We start from the raw sequence: 27254 nt of genomic DNA on the forward strand, positions 1-27254 counted from the left end.
TCCCTGGAACAAAGACCAATTATCCAAAAACCTGAACCCTTCCTTCCTGCACCATGCTCTCAGCCTTGTATTGATGTGCATAATCATTCTATTCTTCGCCTCACTCGCACGTGGCACAGGTAGCAATCCCGAGATTGTCACCCTGGAGGTCCTGCCTTTCAGCTTCACTCCTAACTCCCTGAACTCTCTAAGCAGGACCCCCTCACTCACCTTACCTGCATCGTTGGTCCCTACATGGACCACTACATCTGGGTTCATGCTCTCGTTCTCAAGAATAGCCTGCACCCAATCTGAGATGTCCCAGACCCTGGCACCAGGGAGGCAACATACCATCCGAGACTCCCGATCTGCCCCACAAAATCTCCTATCTGCCCCCCTGACTATAGAATCCCCTAAAACTATCGCTCTCTTCTCTTCCCTCCTCCCCTTTCTAGTTGAGGATTCAACCTCTGTGCCAGAGGCAGGACCACTACAACTCATTCCTGGTAGGTCATCCCCATCAACAGTATCCAGTACGGTATACTTATTGTTAATGGGAATGGCCGCAGGGGTGCTCTGCTCTCTCTGTCTGCTCCCGCTGCCTCTCTGGACCGTCACCCATCTGCCTACTTCTTGGTTTTTTTGGTGTGACTACCTCTTGATAACTCCTATCTATCTCTGCCTCTGCCTCCCGAATGATCCGTATAGTTGAAGATTTTCCCCCTGAGATTTTTGCTGAAAGAAGGAAATACTGAGAAGTCATGAGCGAAATGTATAAGAAAAATCTCCATCCATCCCTTCGGTCCCCAGCGTGGCTGATAATCTTTCCTGCTGATTCTCAGCCACAGAGGATCTACTCCCCTGATGAGGGCTGGCAGTGTATTAAAAATCTCCAAGCTAAGCCGAATGTAACCTGAATAGGTAACTCTGATGTATGAGATGTTTAGAGATGCTCTGAGCAAAGTCTATTCTACACTTTTTGAAAGTCCATATGGGACTTGGCTGATAAAATTTTTCTCTTTATTTGTTAATAATTAGTATATATTCATAATTGCTTTGTAGGGGACTTTTACAGTATTATATTATAGAGGTCCGTATAGGACCTGGCTTGAATTATTTTTTCTATTTTTTTGTTTGTCCCAATATTAATATAGTTTTAGGTTTGATAGATATATATTCATCTAATTTTCTGTATGACTTGTAAGTTCTTTTGAAAGAAAGAACTCTAGTTTTAATTTTATTTGCTTGGATTCACTTTTCTCTGAGTACGTGATTAATATACTTTAGATGAATTTAAGATGGCCGTCACCAGTTACGTTTTTATTATTGTTAGACATAACATTGCAATATTTGAAATTTGTTTGTCTTTTTTATTATGGCTAAATTGTGGGGGGATGAGTATTTCAATTTTAATATGCGTAGCTGCAAAATGGAGGATAGGGTCAAGGGTTATTAGTTAGCATGCGATCAGCTTATTAGTTGCTGTTTTTTGGGCTTTGCAGGTGGGGGGGCTATTAGAATAGGTTTCCTTTCTCGATTGGGCAGTTTTCTTGATGGATATTTTCTCTCAAACATCTCACTCCTGCCAGTCATAGCTGTTCCTTTTGGTTAAATGTGTGCCTGTGCATTAGTTTCCTTTATAAAATATCAAATTAAATCTTAAACATGGATGTTAATAAAATTAATATAATCTCTCGGAATCTGAATGGTGTGGATCATCCTATTAAGCGTAAAAAGATTTTTAAGAAATTAAAAACACTTAATGCAGATAGTATTTTTGCGCAAGAAAATCATATATGGAGACAAGATGATGACTATTTTTTTTTAATTTTAGAAAGGCCCTTTATATCATTCTTGGTTGACTAGTAAAGCTAGAGGGGTATCTATTTTTGTTAACTCTAAAATCCCTTTTGTACATTTTAATACTATTACTGATTCGATTGGAAGATATTTAATTGTCACCTGTTTACTATGTGATCAAAGGGTAGCTTTGGTGTGTGTATATGCACCTAATTTAGACAGTTCTGAATTTTTTAAGAAGCTTTTCTCTGAGCTACCGAATCTGAATGAATATAATCTGATTATGAGTGGTGACCTTAATTGCTGTCTGAATCCGGCGATCGACAGGCCATCAACCAATCCGTCGCTTCCCAATAAAGCGGCGGCTTACATTAATTTTTTTCTACTAGAATATGGCCTGGTAGATATCTGGAGATATAAACACACTAATGAAAAAGATTTTTCATTTTTTTCACACGTTCATCATAAATATTCTAGAATTGATTACTTTTTTTTAGATACACGTTTGCTACACTCTGTTGTTGAGTGTGTGTATGATGTCATTGCGTCGTCAGATCACGCGCCTCTGAAATTAACCCTGAAGCTCTCTGATAGTTTTTTGAAAATGTCACAGTGGAGATTGAACCCCATATTGCTACAGGACCCAGCCTTTGTTAGTTTTATTAAGGAGCAAATTTCCATATTTTTTGAATTTAATACAACTGAAGGAATGTCAAACTTGGTTGTATGGGATATGATGAAATCTTTCCTTAGGGGACAGATAATTTCATATTCAGCAGCTTTTAGAAAGAAAACTAAAGGGGAACTGTCAGTGCTTACTAATAAAATTAGAGAGATATACAAAACGTATTCAGTAAAACCTACTGAAGATCCATATAAGGAAAGGGTTGAACTTCAAATACAATATGATTTGCTTCTGACCTTCAATATTGAACAGCAAATATTTAAAATTAAAAGTTTATTTCATATACATAGAGAGAAGTCAGGTAAACTTTTGGCTGGTCAGTTAAAAGCGGCCATGGGTAGAAGACAGATTTTGAAAATACGCAGACCAGACAGAACTGAAACATTAGATCCTTATGAAATTAATAAGACATTTATGGATTTTTACTCCAATCTTTATAAATCTGAATTCTCTGATAGTACTTTTATTATGAATAGATTTTTGCAAAAATTAAATGTACATAAAATTTCAACTCGAGGTATTAATACATTAGATGCACCTATTAAACAGGAGGAAATAGTTAAAGCTATATCCTCTTTGCAATTAGGGAAAGCTCCAGGACCAGATGGGTATACAATGGAATTTTATAAGACTTTCAATGAAATGCTTTGTCAAACTTTTACTGATTCTATATCCTCTAGGAATCTTCCAAAAACTTTTTAATGAGGCATTAATTTCATTGATTCCTAACAAAGGAGAAGATTTATTGGAATGTGCATCCTTTAGACCTATCTCATCACTGAATGTAGATTTTAAAATCCTCTCTAAGATTTTAGCCAATAGACTTGAGAATTTTCTGCCTACTGCTATCTCAAATGACCAAACTGGATTTATTAAAAATAGGTACTCACATTTTAATATTTGAAGACTGTTAAATATCATTTATTCCCCCTCAGTTAAAGAATCTGAATGTATTGTGTCTCTGGATGCAGAGAAAGCTTTTGACGGGGTGAAGTGGCCTTATCTGTCTCAGGATTTGAAGAGGTTTAATTTTGGTGTGGGATTTACTTCCTGGATCAAACTGATTTATCAAGCCCCAGTGGCTGCAGTTATAACTAATAATTAAAAGTCTCCTTACTTTAGATTATATAGAGGAACCTGTCAGGGTTGTCCTCTCAGTCCTTTATTATTTAATTTGGTTTTCGAAACACTTGCTATTACTCTTAGGGATTCTAATACAGTGCAGGGTATTAAGAGAGGGGATAAACTACATAAGGTTTCATTATATGTGGATGATTTATTAGTTTAAATTTCAGACGCTAGGAAATCTATTCCCTTTATGTTATCTATATTTACTGAATTTAGTATTTTCTCTGCTCCTATATCTTATGGTCTTATATAAAAGTGAATTATTTCCTATTAATAATTACTCTGATTATTATGATCAAATACTTTTTAATATTGCTAAAGTCTATTTTACTTAACTTGGTATTAAAATTAATAAAAATTTTAAAGACCTATATAAGTATAATTTTTCTCTAATTGAATATACATAACAAATACTCTCTAAATGGTCGTCTATGTCGATGTCATTAATTGGTCAAATAAATGCTATAAAAATTGTTATTTTACCGAAATTTTTATATAGATTTCAAGTGGTTCCATATTTTGTTCCGAAAATGTTATCTGATAGAATAGATTCCATGATCCTGTCATTCATTTGGAATAATAAAAGCTCCAGACTGAATAAATCTTTATTGCAAAAATCAAAAAAAGATGGAGGACTGGTGCTACCAAACTTTATTATTTTATTATTGGCAATTAATATTCGTTATATCATCTTCTGGATTCACGGTATAGATAACCAGGACTGCCCTTCATGGTTACATTTGCAGGACAATTCAGTAAGGGGGTTTCCTTTAGCTTCTTTACTGGGAGCTCCTCTTCCTTTTTTGTTCTCCAGGATAGGTAGACAAGGTCTTGGTCCAATTGTTAAACATACTGTAGCGGTGTGCTACACGCAGCGCTAAAATTACGACACGGAGTCGGTAACTGCAGTCGAAGGAAAAAACTTTATTCGAAAACTTCAGCCTCACTTTTAAGCCTCTGTCAACCGGCCCCCCATGGCGCAGAGGCTCCAAAGCTCCGTGCTCGCAAACCCCCGTAGGCTATCTAATTGTGAGTCGGTTCGGATACGCCTGGAAATGGGTCGCCACATAACCCCCCCCCCCCCCCCCCAGAACCGGCGATACACCCCCCAATGTCCACAGTCTGGGCCAGAACCTGCTTGGGAGGTCGGCCTCTGCGCCGAGGCGCCGGAAACTCAGCCGGTTGCGCCAGGTCCACATGGGCCGGTTTGAGGTGGTCCACCGTGAAAACCTCCTCTTTCCCCCCAACGTCCAGCACGAACGTGGACCCGTTGTTCCGGAGCACCATAAACGGCCCTTCGTATGGCCGCTGCAGCGGCGGCCGATGCCCGCCCCTTCGTACAAACACAAACTTACAGTTCTGTAGGTCTTTGGGTACGCAGGTCGGGTGCCGCCCGTGCTGTGAAGTGGGTATGGGGGCCAGGTTACTGAGCTTCTCGCGTAGTCTGCCCAGGACTGCTGCGGGTTCTTCCTCCTGCCCCCTTGGGGCTGGTAGGAACTCCCCGGGGACGACCAGGGGCGCGCTGTATACCAACTCGGCCGACGAGGCGTGCAGGTCGTCCTTGGGCGCTGTGCGGATGCCAAGTCGGACCCAGGGAAGCTCGTCCGCCCAGTTGGCTCCTCGCAGGCGGGCCATGAGGGCCGACTTCAGGTGACGGTGGAAACGCTCCACTAGCCCGTTCGACTGTGGGTGGTAGGCAGTTGTGTGGTGCAGCTGAGTCCCCAAAAGGCTGGCCATAGCTGACCACAGGCTGGAGGTGAACTGGGCGCCTCTGTCGGAGGTAATGTGGGCTGGTACACCAAAGCGAGATATCCAGGTGGCGATCAGGGCTTGGGCACAAGATTCGGAGGTGGTGTCGGTGAGCGGGACCGCCTCTGGCCATCTTGTGAACCGGTCCACGATAGTCAGGAGGTAACGCGCTCCGCGCGACACTGGCAGGGGGCCCACGATATCCACATGAATGTGGTCGAAACGCCGGTGGGCGGGATGGAACTGCTGCGGTGGGGCTTTGGTGTGTCGCTGCACCTTGGCCGTCTGGCAGTGCATGCACGTTCTGGCCCATTCACTGACCTGCTTGCGGAGTCCGTGCCAAACGAACCTGCTGGAAACCATCCGGACAGTTGTCCGGATGGAGGGATGCGCCAAGTTATGAATGGAGTCGAAAACGCGGCGCCGCCATGCTGTCGGGACGACTGGACGGGGCTGGCCGGTGGCGACGTCACAGAGTAGGGTCCTCTCACCCGGGCCTACGGGGAGGTCCAGGAGCTGCAAACCGGAGACTGCGGTTCTGTAACTCGGAATCTCCTCATCCGCCTGCTGCACCTCTGCCAGTGCCTCAAAGTCTACCCCTTGGGAAAGGGCATGAACGGTAGGGCGAGAGAGCGCATCCGCCACGACATTGTCCTTACCCGAGACGTGCCGGACATCCGTCGTGTATTCAGAGATGTAGGACAGGTGGCGTTGCTGGCGGGACGACCAGAGGTCGGACGCTTTCGTAAACGCAAAGGTAAGCGGTTTGTGGTCCGTGAACGCGGTGAAGGGCCGACCTTCTAGGAAGCACCTGAAATGCCGGATTGCCAGGTAGAGCGCCAACAGTTCCCGGTAGAAAGCACTGTACTTGAGCTCGGGTGGCCGCAGGTGTTTGCTGAAAAATGCCAGGGGTTGCCAGCGACCTGCGATGAGTTGCTCCAGCACCCCACCGACTGCCGTGTTTGATGCGTCCACTGTGAGGGCGGTAGGGGTGTCCTTTCTGGGGTGCACTAGCATTGCGGCGTCCGCCAAAGCTTCCTTTGTTTGAACGAAAGCGGCGGCGGACTCCTCGTCCCAGGTAATGTCCTTGCTCGGACCCGACATCAGGGCGAACAGGGGGCGCATGATCCGGGCAGCTGAAGGGAGGAAGCGGCGGTAGAAATTGACCATACCTACGAATTCCTGAAGGCCTTTGATCGTGGTGGGTCGGGGGAAGTGGCGGACCGCATCTACCTTAGCGGGCAGAGGGGTTGCCCCGTCTTTAGTAATCCTGTGGCCCAGAAAGTCAATGGTATCGAGTCTGAACTGGCATTTGGCGGGGTTGATTGTAAGACCGTACTCACTCAGTCGGGCCCAGAGTTGACGGAGGTGGGACAGATGCTCCTGACGACTGCCGCTGGCTATGAGGATGTCATCCAAATAGATGAACGCGAAGTCCAGGTCCCGTCCCACCGCGTCCATTAACCGCTGGAACGTCTGTGCGGCATTCTTCAGGCCGAACGGCATGCGGAGGAACTCGAAAAGGCCGAAAGGGGTGATGAGAGCCGTTTTGGGGACGTCGTCCGGATGCATCGGGATTTGATGGTATCCCCGGACGAGATCTACCTTGGAGAAGATCCGTGCGCCGTGCAGGTTTGCTGCAAAGTCCTGAATGTGCGGCACAGGGTAGCGGTCTGGTGTGGTAGCCTCGTTCAGCCTGCGGTAGTCGCCGCACGGTCTCCAGCCCCCCGTCGCTTTGGGCACCATGTGCAGGGGGGAGGCCCATGGGCTGTTGGACCGCCGGATGATCCCCAATTCCTCCATCCTCTGGAACTCCTCCTTCGCCAGTCGGAGCTTGTCCGGGGGAAGCCGCCGAGCGCGGGCGTGGAGGGGTGGTCCCTGGGTCGGGATGTGGTGCTGTACGCCGTGCCTGGGCATGGCCGCTGTGAACTGCGGTGCCAGAACCGATGGGAACTCCACCAGGACCCTGGTGAAGTCGTTGTCGGACAGCGTGATGGAGCCGAGGTGAGGGGCTGGCAACTGGGCTGCACCCAGGGAGAACGTCTGAAAGGTCTCGGCGTGTACCAGTCTCTTCCTGGGCAGGTCGACCAGTAGGCTGTGAGCCCGCAAAAAATCCGCACCCAGAAGAGGTTGGGCTACGGCGGCCAGTGTAAAGTCCCACATGAACTGGCTGGAGCCGAACTGTAGCTGCACCTGACGGGTGCCATAGGTCCTTACGGTGCTGCCGTTCACGGCCCTCAAGGGGGGACCCGGTGCCCTGCTGCGGGTGTCGTAACTCTTCGGAGGTAAAACGCTGATCTCAGCCCCAGTATCGACCAAAAACCGGCGTCCCGACCTTCTATCCCACACATACAGGAGGCTATCCCGATGGCCAGCCACCGTAGCCATCAGCAGCGGCTGGCCCTGGTGTTTCCCAGGAACTTGCAGGGCGGGCAACAATGGCGGGCTTCTGCGCCCCACCGCTGGTGGTAGAAGCACCAGTGTTCATTGGGCCGGGGGTTGGCGGGCTCTGCGGCCGGGCCTGGACTGGTTTGGTGCCGGGAGCGTGGCTGGGAGATCTGTGCGATGGACGCCCCGCTCACCTTTTTGGCGTTCCACAGCAAGTCCGCCCGGGCTGCCACCTTCCGGGGGTCACTGAAATCTGCGTCGGACAGCAGCAGGCGTATGTCCTCGGGCAGCTGCTCCAGGAATGCCTGCTCAAACATGAGGCAGGGTGTGTGTCCGTTGGCTAGAGACAACATCTCATTCATTAAAGCCGATGGAGGTCTGTCGCCCAAGCCATCCAGGTGCAGTAAACGGGCAGCCCGCTCGCACTGTGAGAGTCCGAAAGTCCTGAGGAGCAGGGCTTTGAATTCCGTGTACTTGCCATCTGCCGGGGGCGACTGTATGAACTCCGCGACCTGGGCCGCTGTGTCCTGGTCAAGGGAGCTCACCACGTAGTAGTAGCGGGTGTCTGCTGAGGTGATCTGGCGAACGTGGAATTGGGCTTTGGCTTGCTGGAACCATAGGTCCGGGCGCTGTGTCCAGAAACCCGGCAGTTTCAACGAAACCGCATGAACAGAGGCGGCGTCGGTCATTTCTGGTCCAAAAATCGTTTGGACCGTCGGGGTCACCAATTGTAGCGGTGTGCTACACGCAGCGCTAAAATTACGACACGGAGTCGGTAACTGCAGTCGAAGGAAAAAACTTTATTCGAAAACTTCAGCCTCACTTTTAAGCCTCTGTCAACCGGCCCCCCATGGCGCAGAGGCTCCAAAGCTCTGTGCTCGCAAACCCCCGTAGGCTATCTAATTGTGAGTCGGTTCGGATACGCCAGGAAATGGGTCGCCACAATACTTTAAAAATTTGGTTTCAGTTTCGTAGGTCTTTTGAATTAAATAACTTTGTACTCTCTTGTAATATCCATTTTAATTTTTTCTTTAAACCATCAACTCTGGATAAGGTCTTTTTAATATGGAAAACCAAGGGAATAAAAACTGTTTTAGATCGTTTTCAGAGGATTGTTTGTCTTTTTCACAGTTAGTGGATAAATATGATATACTGTATCTAGTGCACATTTTTTTTAGATACTTGCAAGTTAGGAATTTTTAATCTGATTTTCTACCGAATTATCCATTTGTTCAATTACCAAAATGATACACGAGGAAATCTACAGATGCTGGAAGTTCAAACAACACACACAAAATGCTGGTGGAACACAACAGGCCATCCTTATAGATCCTTGTAGGGGATCCTTATAGATGCTGTCTGGCCTGCTGTGTTCCACCAGCTTTTTGAACTATGATACATGCTATTTTTCAGCTCAAACTACTTCAAAAACGATTGACAGCCATTATATATAAACCATTAATGAATGCTCGTACGATGCCTAATGATAAGGTTAAATGTGCTTGGGAAATGGAACTTCAACACTCACTTTCAGATGATCAATGGAGTAAAATTTATTATCTAGTTAATAATTCATCTATTTGGCACATCACTCCCTAATTCAGTTTAAGATAGTACACAGGGTGCATATGTCCAAAGATAAACTAGTGTATATATTTCTAACATAAGCCCCACCTGTGACAGATGCAACGCCGAGGTGGCTACTCTAACTCATATGTTTTGGTCCTGTGCAAAGTTAAACAATTTTTGGAGGGATGATTTTAGAACGTTATCAAAAGTTATAGGTGTGGACTTACAACCTAACTCACTTACAGCAATTTTTGGGATTATTCCAAAGGAAACAGGAAGTGTTCCCATTTCCTCTCAACATGTGACAGCCCTTTCAACCTTACTGGCTAGGAGAGCTATCTTGTTATACTGGAAAGATTCTAATCCACCGACTGTTTTTTATTGACTCTCCTCCATTATGTCCTGCTTAAGTTTGGAGAAAATTAGAAGCTGGACGTTTGACACATCTTTTAATTTTGAACAAGTCTGGTGACCTTTTATTCAATATTTTCATTTGATTTAAATTTTTTCCTCTCTCTTTTTTATTTTTTCAGGTAAACTTTTATTTTTGTTTTTTGTTTGTTTCGTTTTTGTCCCTTGTCATCCATAAAGGTTCAGAACTGACTAGGAGTATGTTTTCTTTTTTCTTTATTAATTTTATCCTCAAATGGACTGCCCAGTCTCTTTTTTCTTTGTTTTAGGTTAGGTTAGTGTATCAAAAATTTCTAATCTTTTTTTTTCCTATGATCTGTCAGGAGGAGTTCTGGTTTCTGTGACTTTGATAGTATTTGTTGTTTGTACACTTTTTGCATTATGTGTTTCTTATAACTTCTCCTCTGATTTGTATCTTTTTTTGTTTAAAACCTATAAAACAGATTGAAATTTTTTTTTAAAAAGTACCCCTATGGCCATCCACCACAACAATGGGTACTTTGGTTACTGTGCCAAGTGATGACCTAGCAGAAGAGAAGGTGGGGGGAGGGGGCAGTAGAAGAGGCAACTTGTGATGATAGGGGATACTTTACTGAGGAGAATGAAAAAGAGGTTCTGTGGATGAAAACAAAATTCCTGGATGGTACGTTGTGTCCCGGGTGACCAGCTCTGGGACATCTTGGACTGCGTCCTCAGCTTTCCAAAGTGGGATGGTCAACAGCCAGAGGTTGTGGTCTATGTAGGTACCAATGACATAGGCAGGAAAAGTGATGCTGTTCTGCAAAGTGAGTTCTGGAAGTTAGGTGCCAAGTTAAAGGGCAGGACTTCCTGGGTTCTGACTGCAGGATTGCTATGCATGCCATACACTACTGAGAACAAAAATATGAAGATTACAACCTTTAACTCATGGCTAAGGAGTTGGTGCAGGAGGGAGGGCACAAGGTATCTGGATCATTAGACTCTCTTCTAGGGAAGGTGGGACCTGCACAAAAGAGATGGACTGTACTGGAGATGGAGGAGGTCTACCATCCTCACAGGAAGGTTTGCTCGTGCTTCACATGGTGGTGGGGGGAGGGAGTGTGGTGAACAGGGGAGGAGGGGCGCAGAATTGTTTAAATTGGAGTTGTAGTGGATGTTGTCTACATTGACTTTAGTAAGGCGTTTGACAAGGTCCTACATGGGAGGTTGATCAAGACAGTTCAGTCACTCAGCATTCAAGATGAGGTAGTAAATTGGATTAGACATTGGCTCTGTCAGTGAAGCCAGAGCTTGGTAGTAGAGTGTTGCCTCTTTGACTGGAGACCTGTGCCTAGTGGAGTGCCAGAGGGATCGGTGCTGGGTACGGTGTTGTTTGTCATCTCTCTCAATGAACTAGATGATAATGTGGTAAACTGGATCAGCAAATTTGCAGATGACACCAAAATTGGGGGGGTAGTGGACAATGAGGAAATCTATCACGGCTTGTAGCAGGATCTGGACCAGCTGAAAAATGAAATGAAATGAAATATGACAACTGGTATTTAATACAGGCAAATGCAAAGTATTGTTCTTCATAGTATCAACCAGGATAGGTCATACACAGTGAGTGATAGGACACTGAAGATTGCGGTAGAACAATGGAATCTGGGAATATAGGTCCAGAATTTGTTGAAAGCGGTGTCATGGGTTGATAGGTTCACTAAGAAAATTTTTGGCACATTGTGTTTCATAAATCAAAGTTTTGACTACAGGATCTGGCTGCTATGTTGAAGTTGTATAATTTGGAGTATCGTGTACAGTTTTGGTCACCAACCTACAGGAAAGATGTAAATAAATTTTAAAGAATACAAAGAAAATTTACAAGAATGTTGCCGGGTCTGGATGATCTAAGTTACAAGGAAAGATTGAATTGGTTAGCACTTTATTCCTTGGAACATAGAAGATAGAAGGAAGATTTGACAGAGGTATACAATATTATGAGTGGTATAGATAGGATAAATGCAAGCAGTCTTTTTCCATTGAGGTGGGGTGGGACTACAATCAACTCATGAGTTAAGGGTGAAAGGTGAAAAGTTTAATGGGCTCATGAGGGGAAACTGCTTCACTCGGAGGTTTGTGAGAGTGTGGAACAAGCTGCCAACACAAGCAGAGCATACAAGGTCAATTTCAGTGCTTAAGAGAAGTTTGGTTAGGGACTGTACATGGTTGGCAGGGGTGTGGAGGGCCCTGGTCCCAGTCCAAGTCGATGGGGGTAGGCAATTTAAATGATCCACCATGGACTACATGGGCCAAAGGGCCTGTTTCTGTGTTGAAATTTTCTATGACTCTGTGACTAAGGTTTGAGAAGAAACTGAAGAGTTGTGAACAAAGCCGGGTCCTTCATGCAAACCAGAATCTCTTCCACTGATTCTGTCTACAATTCCCACTGGGTTGGAAAAGCAGCCGATATAATCACAGACCCGACGCACCCTGGTCATTCTCTCCTTTACCCTCTCCCATTGAGCAGAAGATACAAAAACCCTAGATCACCAACCACCAGACTCGAGGGCAGTTTCTATGCCATGGTTATCAAACTCCTGAATAGATCTCTCACACACTAACATATGATCGCTTGTACCCCCAGTCTAACTCAATATACCCCTCACACCTTATTGAGTAATTGTGTAATTACTTGCACTGTAATTTCTCTGCAACAACAGCACCATATTCCACATTGTTTTCTTTTTACTACCTCAATATACTTGTGTACACAGTAATCTATCAGGATGGCATGCAAAACAAAAGCTTCCCACTATACCTTGGTACAAATGGCAATAATACTCACCGAGAACATGCAGCTCAACTACAGATTGTTTGAAGTCAGTTCTGTCTTCAACTGAACATATATATTGCCCTTCATCATCTCGCCTTACATTCTTTATTCTGAGGGAAACGATTCCTTCGGGGATTTCATCTTTAAACAGTTCTGTCCTTCCTCTGTAATCCTGGTGCTGAGCGAGGGGGTCATCTTGTCCATGTCTGTACATGTGGATGGGTGAGCTGAGACCGGATTTCAGCCACTGCACTGCCATGTTGCTGGCAGAGGTTGGTGGGAACAGCTCACATTCCAGTACAACATCTTCACCTGCAATGGCTACAAAAGGCTCCTCGGGTGTAAGTAGGATAGAATCACCTGGAGAGAAATAATTGGTAAGACAAGGAAACCATATTGAACATTGATGAGGAACTTGTTACCCAATATACAGTTCAACTACAACACAACCAGGACAGTGAACTGAAATGAAAAAAAATCTCAGCAAGTATTACGATTTTGATTACATACCGTGAAATAGAAATGGGTAAGTTGGTAGCTGGTTATAACAGAAGTTTGTATATAAATTTACTACGGATTATAATAACAATATTAAAAAAAATATTGGTTCTGCCCCTGCTTCTACCCCATCCCCTTGAACCATCAAAATAGTTTTGGCATCCCACAGAGCACCGGGGTGGAAAATAACATCCCACAGCTACTCCACCGCAACCCACCCAACAGGCATGAAGAAAGGGGTGGCTTGGGTCTGAGGGTGGGTAATGGTGTGGGTGGAACTCAGCACGGAAATCTCTATGTGAAATCCAGCCAGGTGGCAGCTGGACAGAAAAGCCCAAATTACAAGTAAAAAAATTGATGAGAAAAGTTTATTGCATTCCAAGTGCTCAAGGTCCAACTTTTGAGGGTTGAGGTACCAACTTTATATTGACATTGTCCAATCGTCATTTTTTTAATATAAATTCCAAAAACTTGAGGCTCCATCACTACTCCCAATTAAACACCAATCCTGGGATCTTGAGGCCCCATCACTACTCCCAATCAAACATCATTCCTGTGATCTTGTGGCTCCATCACTACTCCCAATCAAACATCTCTCCTGGTATCTTGAGGCTCCATCACTACCCCCAATCAAACATCACTCCTGGTATCTTGAGGCTCCATCACTACTCCCAATCAAACATGACTCCTGGGATCTTGAGGCTCCATCACTACTCTCAATTGAACATGATGACACAGAGGTTGGAGGTGCTGTGGATAGTGTGGAGGGCTGTCAGAGGTTACAGCGGGACATCCATATGATGCAAAACTGGTCTGAGAAGTGGCAGATGGGATTCAAGCCCGATACGTTTGAGGTGGTTCATTTTGGTAGGTCAAACATGATAGCAGAATATAGTATTAATGGTAAGACTCTCGGCAGTTTGGAGGATCAGTGAGATCGGGGTCCGAATCCATTGAACTCTCAAAACAGCTGCGCAGGTTGTCTCCGTGTTAAGCAGGCATACAGTGTATTGACCTTCATCAATCATTTGCAGGTTTTTCAGCCAGGGTTCTGCGAGAGATCATGATCATGATGTTAAAAAAAAATTGTTTTTTGAACTTCGCGCAATACATGATGCTAGCGCTCAGATTGGTGGGCAGTGACCGAGCAGCCCCATTGGCAACCTCAGCCCAGTATGGCAGTGCACAGTAGGACAGTGTTTATTTGGTTGAGTCCATTCTCAGTTTTTGACGTGAGATCTGGAGGCCGTTGGTAATTGGTGAGAGCACGGAGAAGTGGACGGTAGGCGTGACCTCACCCGACTTCCCCTTACACACCATCAACTGACTTTTGGAAGTGAACAAACTACAGGCGAAGTAAAAAATTTGGAGGGAAATTTTCACTCTGAAGTTGGTCCAGTGTGGCGATTTCTGAAGAGGATGTGTGAGATGGAAGAGGATGCTTGGCCTAGGCCTATGGTCATTTCTGATAAGGTTAATGAAGCAGAATTACAATCTTCAGAGTCATTTCACTGAGGTAGTGCAACAGTGGACAGACAATAGTCCATTTATACAATGAGAGCTGCTCATCAATGGTTTTTACATGGACTGGTGATCCACGTTGTCCGATTCCATTGAGCCCAGTCTGTAACAAACAACTTACAAAAGCAGCAATGGCTTCAGCAACATTGAAAAGACAATTAACTACAAATCACAGCCACTTGACACATAATTGTGCTGATTATTTTAAACAGCTATTGGAATCTCTAAAAAAAGATTAAAGCTTTGAAAATAAAGTCACTGTCATTTAAAGCATTCAGGAAGCATGTTATTAAGTAATTTTAAGACCAGATCACTGGAGAATGTTTAATGAACTGTGAGAAACCCTGGACAAAGAGCACACCAATCTCCTGCTACATACAGAAATCTGGTGGCCGAGCAGAGGAAGAGTTTTCAACAGGGTGTTTGAGTGAACGGTGAATTGCAGGTGTACTTTCTAGAAAATAGTGGGCCAGATTTTGCTGAGTGCTTTGAAGATGAAGAATGGCTTCAGAAACTAGCCTACTTAACACACATTTTTTCATCATATGAACCAGTTGAACAAGGCTCTGCAATGTCCTGGAGAAAATGTTTTGACTTCATGACAAGTTTCTTGGAGTTAAAAGGAAACTGAATCCTTTGAAAAATCACATTGCAGAAAAAAAAATCTTGATATGTTTCTTGCTGTTTGGGCTTGAGAGTGAGGAAGGATATCAGAAAGTCTTGACTCTTATTGAAAAGCACCTGGAAAAACTGCAGAACAAAATTAACAGTCATTTCTCTCCATTTCAACACAAGAGTATGACTGGGTGAGGGAACCTTTCTCTGAATCTTCTGCTCAGCCTGAAAACCTGACTTTGAGAGAAGAGGATGAACTTTGTGAGCTGCACTCTGATCGTGCACTGAAGATTAGGTTTGAAGAGTATCCTGCCATTCATCGGAAAGCAATGAACATTTTGCTGCAGTTTTCAACCTCTTACACATGTGAGCAAGCTTTTCCTTGCTGAACAAGCAACAAGAGCAAGGATAAAAATCATCTCATTTCAGTTGAAGGTGAAATCCATGTGTGCTATCTTAGCTTTGACCCAGAGTTGAAAAAAAAATTGTTTGCCTTATGAGTTTTTAAAAGTTATGGAAGGGAAAGAAAGATTAATTCCAAGAAAGGTAAACTAAGCTTAACTGTCTGTTTTCTTTTCAAGGAAGGTCAGTTAAAAATACATTCTCTATTCAAAAGAGCATTGACAATTATTTTTGAATTATTTTATCTACAACCTACTGATCACACTAAGGTACCATGAGCTGTAGATATAATTTTTATGCAGGGGTTCCTGGAGACATAAAAAATATTTCACAGTTCCTCCAGGGAAAAAGTTTGAGAAAGGCTGCTCTAAATATCTACATGACAATTTCCCTCTGTGTCCGATTGCTTAGAGATATATAGCAGAATTAGGCAGATGCAAGTTCCTGACGACAAGTTACCAACACACTCTGGAATTTAGCAGAGATGGTTCCTCACACCACAGCGTATCCCCACAGTCCAATGGCCTATGTGAGTGGTTTCACCGCTCCTGAAAGGCTGCCCTGAGGGTTCCCTGATCTATGGGTGTTGGCATGATCATCTCCCGTGGGTCCTCCTGGGGCTCAGAACAGCTCCAAGAGGACCTGCAGTCATCCATGGCTGTTGGTATAAGGGCAGCCATTCCGAGTGCCAGGTGAATTCATTCCTGGCACCACGACTGCCCTGTCGACCATTCAAAGCGTTCCACCCTCCTCGGTCAATTCAATTCCTTTCCACCTATTCCTACCTCCCCTCATGGTGTAATCTTGGATTCCTGTTGACCTACATTCTGCCTCATTTGTGTTTGTCTGCCATGATGCACATTAACATCCCCTTAGGCCCCCTAACGATGGCATGTTTCACATTTTGGACTGGGGAGAAAAGACCGTTATCACAGATAAGAGGGGTAGATCTGAACATATTTTCATAGATCGCCTTAAACCGACCCACCAGGACTTGGAGGATTCTGCTACCATGCACCTGGTGTCACAACATGACCATGAGCGTGTCAACACTCCTCTGGAGGAGCCGAGGCACCTGCTGTTCCTCCTCCCATGGAACACAGAACCTGAGCTGGGAGGCTCGTCCAAACTCCGGACAGGTTCACAATGCCGGTTTTAGTGAACTATGGGGAGGGGGGTGTTGTAGGGTAATGTAATTAGTGGAAATATACATAATTAACAACTACCAACATTGAGTTGGATCTTCACTTTGAAAGGCTGGTCTGACTTAATTCCTGGCTTGTTACTCACGGCCTGTTTAACATTCCTTTACAGATATCAGATCATTTATACGCCATGAATTTGGCACAGTGCCTAATGATGACCCGGCCTCACAAGTATTGCTGGATGCAAACCAAACTTTGCTTCCTCAATTTACAAGATTGGTACATCAATTATTCTTGAGGATGTGGTGATGTTTTCCTTCTTTGAACTGCCCCGTTGCTTCAGGTGAATGCCTCCCAGTGTTTCTGGGGAGGGCGTTCCACCATTCAGACACTGCTGGGGAAGGGTTCCTATACAGGGTGTGTCTGATCCACCAAACGCAATGCTGGTGAAAAAGGAAAGGCCCAGCAAGGAATCGTAGGAATCCAGGACCACTGGAGTCCGGATGAAGGATTTCAGCCCGAAACAGTGACTTCTAATTCTCCTCCACAGATGCTGCCTGACCTGTCAGAATTCCTCCAACATTTACTGAGTTACTCTGGATTTCCAGTACCTGCAGAATTGTGTGTCTGCATGTCTGTGTTGTGTGTGCGCGTTTGTCGGCGCATGTGTGTGTCTAGAAGTTTATTGGGAGTTGTAACAGAAATGATTAGATACACACCAAAAACTAAACTCAATGCTCATACATTCCATCTATCTCACAAATTAATTCATATGAATATTAGCAATTTATATTTTGTAACCAAATAAGAGGCACTTGAAAAGTTTTTTGTAATTACAGACATCAATAATCTCACTTCCAAGGAGAGGAATGGGACATTCATTTATTGCAATTAAGTAGTGTGGACAATTTCATAAGGTAATAAATATAAAAAGCTTCATCTTCTGATTCCAAGTGTCTACTCTGTGAGATAAAGAAGCATAATCAAACAAGATTTTGTGATAATTACCCTGGAGTGAGATGAGAATCCCGTTCAGTAACAGCAGAGTGCAGAGAATCACTCTCATCTCAGCAGAAGAGTCGAGAGGCTGGGGAGAGGGGGAGGGGTTGTGGGTTATGGAGTAAGTGAGGGGGAGAGGGGGAGAGAGAGAGAGAGAGAGATGTTAGTCCTGTCATTTGGGGGAAGCTGTGAGCATTCCCTCCCCCACTGTCCTCAGCACCAACGTTCACCAACCCCACTCCCAATAACCTGTGAAAAATGCCCTTGACCTCTCCACACAAGGTGGGAACAAGTTACTGGGCAAAGGGGCACCAGGTTCAGCACGGAACACCCCACTTCACCTTAGAAATGTAGAAAACATTTCTAACCAACAAACTTGATTTAAAATAGTCAAATTATTGTCAAGGTTTCAATAATTATATTTGTAAAATGTATTTACATAATTCAGAACAGTATAATGTTCAATAATACAAAGGTACAATCATCACAGTATCATATTAGTAAAAATATTGTTCCTGTAGATGTTTAAACCAGTTGTTCGTGAAGATTCAACAACACTCTGACCAGCGCTGGGCAAGTCAATGGGAATTGTAACGGGGAAATGTTGCTGAGGAGCGGTCAGGAAGCATGGGATTCCTGTTCCCTCATTTGTGAAGAGTTTATTCATCATATGTGCCACAAAAGCACTAGATCCTTTTAAATAGCATATTTTATTGACTTTGATAGATTTAGAAAACGGAACAGGATGGAAACATGCCAGCTGGTCCTCAAAGTCTGTGTTAACACCAAACACCCACTGACATTAATCCTTCCCTCATTCATTTTATTCTGCCCACATTCACATCAACTCCCCAAATGTTCCTCTGGTCATTACAGTATTTACAGCAACCAATTAGCCTTCCAATCTGAGAGTTTATGGGACGCATGAGGAAGCTAAGCATGCAGGGCAATCCTGCACAGTCACAGAGAAAATGTGTAAACTCCACAAACAAGACCTGAGGTCAGGATTACAACCTGGTCATTTAATCTCTGAACCAATAATACAACATGAGCCACAAAGTTTGTCATGAACAACATATGCAGCAACATTTCTCACAAAGGGCCAGCAAGTGATGGAGCAACTGAAAAACCAGGCTGCAAACAGTGGCAGAGTACAATCAAGACTTTCACTGTCAAAAATTGCACTTAATGTATTTTGTGTTATTTCTTGCTTTGTATAAAACATAGACAAGGAGAAATTCCCCCACAGTTTAAACAAATGGACAAGTATTGATTAACTCCAGAAGAGTTAAGTGCACTCTAGGCTTTTAATACATGGCAGAGAATAAAGGGTAAAATTGTGGAAAGAAAAGAGAATGTTGACAAAATTGTTCATTTCAACAACTTGCTGTTATTCAGAAGTGGAATATTATATACAAGTAAATGTATTGCGGTGTATACCAAATTTCTGAAGAATTCAGCAGGCCAGGCAACATTTGCAAGGAAAAAGAGTCAATGTTTTGGTCCAAGGACCTTTCATCAAAATGGGAAAAATAAGACAAGTTTGCTTTAAGTTGCAAAGTCCTGTACAATGGAGAGAATGTATAATGACTGTGATTGCGTGCAGACCAGGGTTGTTATCAGAACTATTACTGAAAAAAACAGTTAATACTGTCAAAAGGGAGAGAAACACCAGCATTAAATTCCTGATGGCTGATATGAATGAGGAGTATCTGTATGATAATGATAAGGGGCTGTGCCTAGATTCACAGAGCAGCTTCACTGTGGTAATCCAGCAGTTTGAAAACACAGACGCCAGTGGGGCATAGTATTAAACTGGATTCACATTAAACTCAGAAAGGATATTCAGCTTAAAAACGGAGGAAGGTGTTTGACCCCCACCAAATGGAGTAGCCCCCCCACACACAAACACACACACAAATTTAAAGGATTTCAAAGTGAAGATCCATGTGGAAGTACAAGCCACTCACACCTTCCACAAGACCCAAACTCTTCTCCAGATCTCAAAAGAAGCAGTTGTGCATGAACTGGGCTGTCTGAGGAGACATGGTATTCTGTCCCATTTGAGCTGTGATTGGGCCGCTCCGATTTCCAGTCATTCCAATGCAGGGTGAAACAGTGATGCTGTGGGATGAAATTGCGACATGAATGTTCACACACATAACTCAATTTTAATGCAACTTTGACAGGCGATTGAATTCAGTAAGATGAATTCATCCATCACTGAACAGCAGATGGGCCTGAATCCAGTGACTGACATGTCCCACAATTAACACACACAAAGGGCGTGTGGAGGTTAAACAGCACCAGAGTTTATGCACTGTACCACAGATGAGATTTTGGATCAGCTGATTATGTTCTTTGCTTCATCTGTGAAATCCTGGTTTCAGTATGGAGCTACAGGAGTAGTGACGGTCAGACTGTAGTTCAATGGAATCAGTGTCAGCATGCAAAATGCCAATTTCCACAAATATTAAAGCATTACATGGCCTGTCAAACTGATGCTCAAGTTCAAGGCCTCAGAGCAAATTGATGCAATTATCAAAGTCGCACCCTCAGCTGATGCAGCTGAACTCAGGTCAGTCTTGAGCTTATTGAATTATTAGATGTCAACCTTCATGCAACCATTTCAGGAGTCAACGTGACCAGAGGCCAGATAGAATGAGTCCCCTGCATTGCAGAAAAGCACTAACTTTTACAGGTGACTGGCACACTACAGTTCAGAGACATGTTGCTAAGGCCATCAGCAAACAAATTTTCCAAAGTAACAATATGGAATCATGTCCTTTCAAAAAGCTTAGATTAAACTCAATAGGGAAGTGCAATATCCTGAGCTGTGACCTTTTGATAAGAAGGATCAGCAATTTACAGATCAGGACTGTATCCAGTGGGGTTCTCCATTTGGACTCTCTGAGGTTGAGGAAACAGTTACTGAGAATCACCCTCATGTTTCAGACCAACTCTTGGCCATGACTAGATCAAGATGGAGAATTTGAGAGTCAGTGTTTCGTCAAGCTGCTGGAAATCCACCTCTCCAAGCCCCCCCACATGTGGAACTGCCTGCGGACAAACAACGTCTGCTGGGCACAATTTGTGTTCACTCAGAATGTCTGGAACAGCTTCTCACAGACTGACTGTGACTAACAGGACTGAGAGTCCTGGGAGACAATTGCTTGCAACTTTTAGATTATAAAGAGCAATGGTGCTGCTTCTTCACTTCAATCAATGACACTGGCTCCATCCTGACCTGTCTGGGACTGTCTGTTGGGAGTTGCACAGTCTGAGACTGATGGGTCTCCCCTGGGAACTCCAGTGTCCTCCCACATCCCAGAGTTGGGTTGGTTGATTGGTTAATTGGCTGCTGTAAATTCCCCTACTTCATTTGGCACCCAACAGTAATAAGTTTCTGGGGAAATAACAGGGAAATTGAACAAAAGTCACTGCTGTTGGATTCCACACGGACTCCCTGACCAAAATGGCCTCCCCTCGTAACAAATAAAATATGAGGTTCCGAAAATTGAAATCACATTTTAGTCCAAAAGACAGGACATTAAGACAAACATCTCAAACAGTCTCTCAGTGTATATGCTTCATGCTGTCCTCCTCTTCTCAGCACACAATATCCAGTTCATCTCTGACCATCAATCTCCTGTATGAGATTCTAAAGACTTCCAACAAGACCCCTGTCCCAACCTCCGACTGAATCAATAAGTGATGGAAATATGAAATGTGCAACAAGACAGCCCGGAAACACACAAATAACAAGAGTGAAAGCGGAGGGAGGAGTGGGAACTCTCCAATGAACTGTGCAGTTTGCCTCGACACCCAGACCCGGGAAGCCCCCACAGCCCTGCCAATGAGTTTCAGCACAGGGAACAGAAAGTTTCCCTCCTTCCTCCTTCCAGCCAGTTAGTGCCCGTCACAGTCTGACAGCTGTCACAGAAGAGGCTGAAGAGCAAGGCTTCAGAAATTAGGACCACAAAGAGGTGGTCCCTGGAGACAGAGGAACGGCTACAGGATTGCTTCGAGTCAGCAGACTGGGCCATGTTCAAGGACTCATTTGTGGATATGAATGAATACACCATGGTTGTCATGGAGTTTGTAAAAAGCAGCTATGTCCCCACAAAATTGCTCATAATAACTCATGTTCTTGATATTTATTGCTCATTTATTATAAGACCAAAAGATATAGGAGCAGAATTAGGCCATTTGTCTGCTCCACTATTCAATCACGGCTGATCCTCTTTTTTCCTTCCTCAAACGCATTCCACGACCTTCTCCCCGTAACCTTTGATCCCGTGGCCAATCAACAACCTATCAATCTCTGGCTTAAATACAGCCCACGACCTGGCCTCCATGACGATATGTGGTAACAAATTCCACAGATGCATCACCCTCTGGCTGAAGAAAATTCTCCACGTCTCTGTTTTACATCGGCACTCCTCTATCCTGAGGCTGTCCCCGCTTGTCCTGGACTCCCCCACCATGGGAAACATCCTTTCCACATCCATTCTGTCTTGGTCTTTCAACATTCGAAAGGTTTCAATGAGATTCCCCACCCTCCATCCTTCTTAATTCCAGCAAGTTCAGACCAAGAGACATCAAACGTTCCTCTTATGATATTTCTTTCTTTTTGTATTTACAGAGATCATTGTATTTCACTCACTGGTTCAATGCCCAGTCGGTGTGTTCAACCAGTTAGAGTTATTATTCTATGGTTTTGTTGAACATGGACACTTGAAAATGAATCAGTGTTGTATATGGTGAAATATGTACTTCAATAATAAATTTACTTTTAACTTTGAAAGTCACTGCTGTAAATAAACAAACCCCAGGATCCATCCAGTTTTCAATGGGAGATTGCAAAGGGAGCTGGACAGGGAATCTAATAAGAGTAAGGTCACAATTGTAATGGGGGACTTCAATATGCCAGGGGATTGGAAAAATCAGGTTGGTGTGGGCTCGCAAGAAAGGGAATTTGTTGAATGCCTACAAGACAACTTTTTAGAGTAGCTTGTGCTTAAGCCTACAACGGGAAAGGCTATCTTTGATTGGGTATTATTTAATAATCCAGATTTTATTATGGAGCTTAAGGTAAAGGAATACTTTGGAGGCAGTGATCATAATATGATTGAATTCATACTGTAGTCTGAGAGGGAGAAGCATGTCAGATGTATCAGCATCACAATGGAATAAAGGGAATTACAGAGGCATGAGAGAGGAGCTTGCCCAGGTGGATTGGAGGAGGATACTGGCGGGGATGACAGCAGAGATTGTTGAAGTTTCTGGGAATAGTTCAGAAGGCAAAGGATAGATATGTCTCACAGAAGAAGTAGTTCTGAAATGGCAGGTGTAGTCAACCATGGCTGATAAGGGAAGTTAAGGATGGCATAAAAGCCAAGGAAAGGGCAAAAGTGAGTGGGAAATTGTATGACTGGGAAGTTTTCAAAATCTAACAAAAGGCAATTAAAAAGGTGATAAGAAGGGAAAAGATGAAACACGAGGGCCAACTAACCAATGACATAAAGCAGGATACTGAAAGTATTTCTTCAGTTATGGAGGGAGTAAAAGGAAGGTGAGAGTTGATACTGGACCACTGGAAAATGATGCTGGTGAGGTAGTAATGAGGGACAAAGAAATGGCAGATGAACTTAATGAGTTCTTTGCATCAATCTTCACTGTGCCGGACACTGACAGTGTGCCAGAGGTCCACGAGTGTCAGGGAGCAATAGGGAGTGTCATTAGTATTAGAATGGAAAAGGTGCTGGCAAACTCAATGATCTTAATGTGGATAAGCCACCTGGTCCAGATGGACAATATCCCAGAATCCTGAGAGAGGTTGCTGCAGAGACATCAGACGTGATCTTTCAAGAATCACTTGATTCTGGCCTGGTTGCAGAGGACTGGAGAATTGCAACTGTCAACACTCTTTCAGAAGGGAGGAAGGCAAAAGCAAGGAAATGATAGGCCAGTTAGCCTGACCTCAGTGGTTGGGAAAGGGTTGGAGTTTATTATTAAGAATGAAGTTCCAGGGTACCTGGAGACTAATGATAAAATAAGTCAAAGTCAGCATGGTTTCTGTAAAGGGAAATCTTTGCGGACAATCTGTTGGAGTTCTTTGAGGAAGTAACAAGCAGGATGGACAAATGAGAGGCAGTGGATGTCATTTACAGGAATTTTCAGAAAACATTTGATAAGGTGCCACATATGAGGCTGCTTAACAAGATAAAATCCCATGACATTGCAGGAAAGATACTGACATAGATAGAGGAATGATTGACAGTCAGGAGGCAGAGAATGGGAATAAAGGGGACCTTTTCTGGTAGGCTGCCAGTGACTAGTAGTATTCCTCAGGGATCAGTATTGGGACTGCCACTTTTCACATTGTTTATCAATGATTTAGATAATGGAATTGATGGCTTTGTGGCAAAGTTCACAGATGATACAAAAATAGGTGAAGGGGTAGGTAGTGCTGAGGAAGCAATGCGATTGCAGAAAGTCTTGACAAATTGGAAGAATGGGCAAAAAAGTGGCAGATGGAATAGTGTTGGGAAATGTATGATAATGCATTTTGGTAAAAGGAACAAAGGTGCAGAATGGGGAGAAAATTCAAACATCAGAGGGGCAAAGGGCCTTAGGAGTCCTCATGCAAAAGTCCCTGAAAACAATGCTGTTTTTCATTTCAAGGGGAATACAATACAAAACAAGGAGATAATGCTGAGATAATACCACACTAGTCAGGCTGCACTGACAGTATTGCCAACAGTTTTGGGCCCCATATCTCAGCAAGAATGGGTTGTCATTGGAGAGAGTCCAGAGGAGGTTCACGAGGATGATTCCGGGAATGAAGGGGTTAACATACAAGGAGCGTTTGGCAGCTTTGAGCCTGGACTCACTGGAATTTAGAAGAATGCGGGGAGAGGGGATCTCATTGAAAACTACCGAATGTGGAAATGACCAGATCAGGTGGATGTGGAGAGGATGTTCACTGTGATGGGCGTGTCCAGAACGAGAGGGCAAGCCTCAAAACTGAGGGGCGACTTTTCAGAACGGAGACATGGAGGATTTTTTTGTAGCCATAAGTCGTGAATCTCTGACACAAACTGCCGTGGAGGCCCAGTCCGTGGGTATATTAAAGGCGGAAGTTGATAGTTTCCTGATTGGTCAGGGTATCAGAGGGTGCGGCGAGACGGCAGAGTGCGGGGTTCAGTGGGATCAGGGTCACCCATGATGGATTCTGCTCCTTTGTCTCAGGGTCTTCAGGGCTTCCGCCTCCCTGAGCGGCCGAGCTCTCGCTCTCCCCATTCTCCGGAGCAGACAGGTTCGCCGCTCCGGCTCCGGTAACGAGGCGGAGCCGATCTCGGGGCCGTGGGCCGGCCGGTAGCGGCGGGTCTCCCTCTCACCGACTGCGCTCGGAAAGAGGAAAGTGACCCACTTTGTCCAGGTGGCTCCCGTGCGGTGACCCCTGATCCTGAGCCCCACTCACCGGATTAGCTTCCTCAGGCGGATCCCCCTCCCCACTCCTGGCGGGGAAACTTGTAACGAGCGCTCAGCAGTAACGTGGAGTAAGCGACCTCAGAGCAGAACTTCCTCGGTGAGGAGCCCCACAAAGTCGGCGTCACGGCAGCTGCCAGAGGAAAAATTAAAACTATTGTACTTTTCCGCAAAATGGATGCAGTTAAATAGGCGGGACGGAAAGAGTGAAACTGTGTAGGGGATTGGAGAGGACAACACCAGCCCGACAACTCCCTCTGGTGCTCCTCCCCCTTTTCTTTCTGTATGACCTTCTGCCCTCTCTCCATTGGATTCCCCTTTCTCTAGACCCGTATTTCTTTCACAGATCAATTTCCCAGTTCCTTCATCGCTCCCCCTCCCAGTTTCATCTATCACCGTGTGTTTCTCTTTCCCCTCCCCCCACCTTTTTAACCCACTTTCCATTTTCTGTCGGGATCGCTCCCTGTGCAACTTCCTTGTGCAATTGTCCCTCCCCACTGATTTCCCTCGCATTAGGCAGTTACCCTTGCAAACGGAACAAGTGCTACACCTGCCCTGCAGCTCCACCCTCACTACTATTCAGGGCCCCAAACAGTCCTTCTAGGTGAGGTGACATTTCACCTGTGAGTCTGTTGGGGTTATATACTGTGTCCGGTGCTCCAACTGTGGCCTCCCGTAAATCAGGATCTCCCAGTGGCCACCCATTTTAATTCCACTTCCCATTCCCATTCTGATATGTCTATCCGTGAGCTCCCCCACTATTGTGATGAGGCCACACTTTGTTGGAGGAATTACACTTTATATTCTGTTTGGGTAGCCTCCAACCTAATGGCATGAACATCATTTCTCAAACCTGCTATTAACCTCCTCCCCTTCACCATTTCCCATCCCCTTTTCCCTCTCTCACCTTTTCTCTTTACCCACCCATTGCCTCCTTCTGGTGCTCCTCTCCCCCTCCCCCCTTTTATTTCTTCCATGGCCCTCTGTCTCCTTCACCAATCAACTTCCCAGCTCTTTACTTCATCCCTCCCGATTCAGGTTTCACCTCTCGCCTTGAATATTTCTCTCCCTCCTCCCCCCCCCCCCCACCACATAAAGCTACTCCTCGGGTTTTTTCCCAGTCCTACCGAAGGGTTTAGGCCCAGAATGTCGACTGTACACTTTCCGTAGATGCTGCCTGGCCTGCTGAGTTGCTCCAGGATTTTGTGTGAGTTTATTGCCTGTGAGGACTCGCCTGTTTTATTGTTGAAAGTCAAAGTCCGATAAAACTCAAGTTCAGAGGCGGAGTCTGTGTCACAGAGCTTGTCAGCGAGGCCGGAAAACAAAAGTTTCTTTGAAATGGCTCCTCACACGTTTAAACAAGTTTGCCAATTATATCACGGTGAATCCCAGCTGGCAATGAGTCAGTTTACAGGAGTGACACGGTACCTGGCTGAATGGTGCCGAAACAAAGTCAATATATGTCACCATATGCACACCTGAGTTCCATTTTCCTGCAGACACACTGAATAAATCCATCATTGGCACATTAGCCCAGTGGTTAGCACGATGCTTTACAGTACAGGCGACCCAGATACAAGGAGTTTGTGTGTTCTCCCCATGACCGAGTGGGTTTCCTCTGGGTGCTCTGGTTTCCACCCACAGACCAACGACAGACCAGTTGGGAGGTTAATTGGACATTGTGAACTGTACCATGATTTGGCTAGGATTACATTGGGGCAGTGGGCAGTGTGCTGCTGGGGCCAGAAGGGTCTATTCTGCACTGTATCTCAATAAATGTTTAAATAAATAAATATCCATAGAGAATCAACGAGAGACTGCACCAACTTTGGCATTCAACCAGTGTGCAAACTGTGCAAATAATAGTGAGTGACAAATAGTGAGAACATGAGATGAGGAGTCCTTGAAGGTGATCCATAGGTTGTGGGGAACATTTTAAAGATGGGGCAAATGACGTTATCCACTTTGGTTCAAGAGCCTGATGGTTGAGAGGTAATAATTGATCCTCAGCCTGGTGGTGTGAGTCCTGAGGCTCCTTCCTGTCCCTTATCCCTGATGGAAGCGGCAAGAAGAGAGCAGG

At 44.7% G+C, this 27254-nt stretch overlaps 1 protein-coding gene across 6 annotated transcripts in view; it reads right to left on the bottom strand.

The window, feature by feature from the left end:
- Window positions 1-26409, bottom strand: part of LOC132394669 (butyrophilin subfamily 1 member A1-like) — a 398499-nt gene extending 372090 nt beyond the window's left edge. The window contains exons 1-4 of one of the 6 annotated variants that reach the window (XM_059971033.1): window positions 26302-26409; window positions 25167-25307; window positions 17690-17768; window positions 12513-12860 (exon numbers count right to left, since the gene is read on the bottom strand). In XM_059971033.1, coding sequence (XP_059827016.1) covers window positions 12513-12860; window positions 17690-17747 — 406 coding nt within the window. In that variant the 5' untranslated portion in view covers window positions 17748-17768; window positions 25167-25307; window positions 26302-26409. Of the gene's footprint in view, window positions 1-12512; window positions 12861-17689; window positions 17769-25166; window positions 25437-26301 lie in introns of those variants that run through there. The other 5 variants (XM_059971035.1, XM_059971038.1, XM_059971036.1 and 2 more) reach the window with 5 other exon arrangements.
- Between the last annotated feature and the right edge of the window lie 845 nt (window positions 26410-27254).

Source organism: Hypanus sabinus, chromosome 5 (genome assembly GCF_030144855.1).
Source record: "Hypanus sabinus isolate sHypSab1 chromosome 5, sHypSab1.hap1, whole genome shotgun sequence".
NCBI lineage: Eukaryota > Metazoa > Chordata > Chondrichthyes > Myliobatiformes > Dasyatidae > Hypanus > Hypanus sabinus.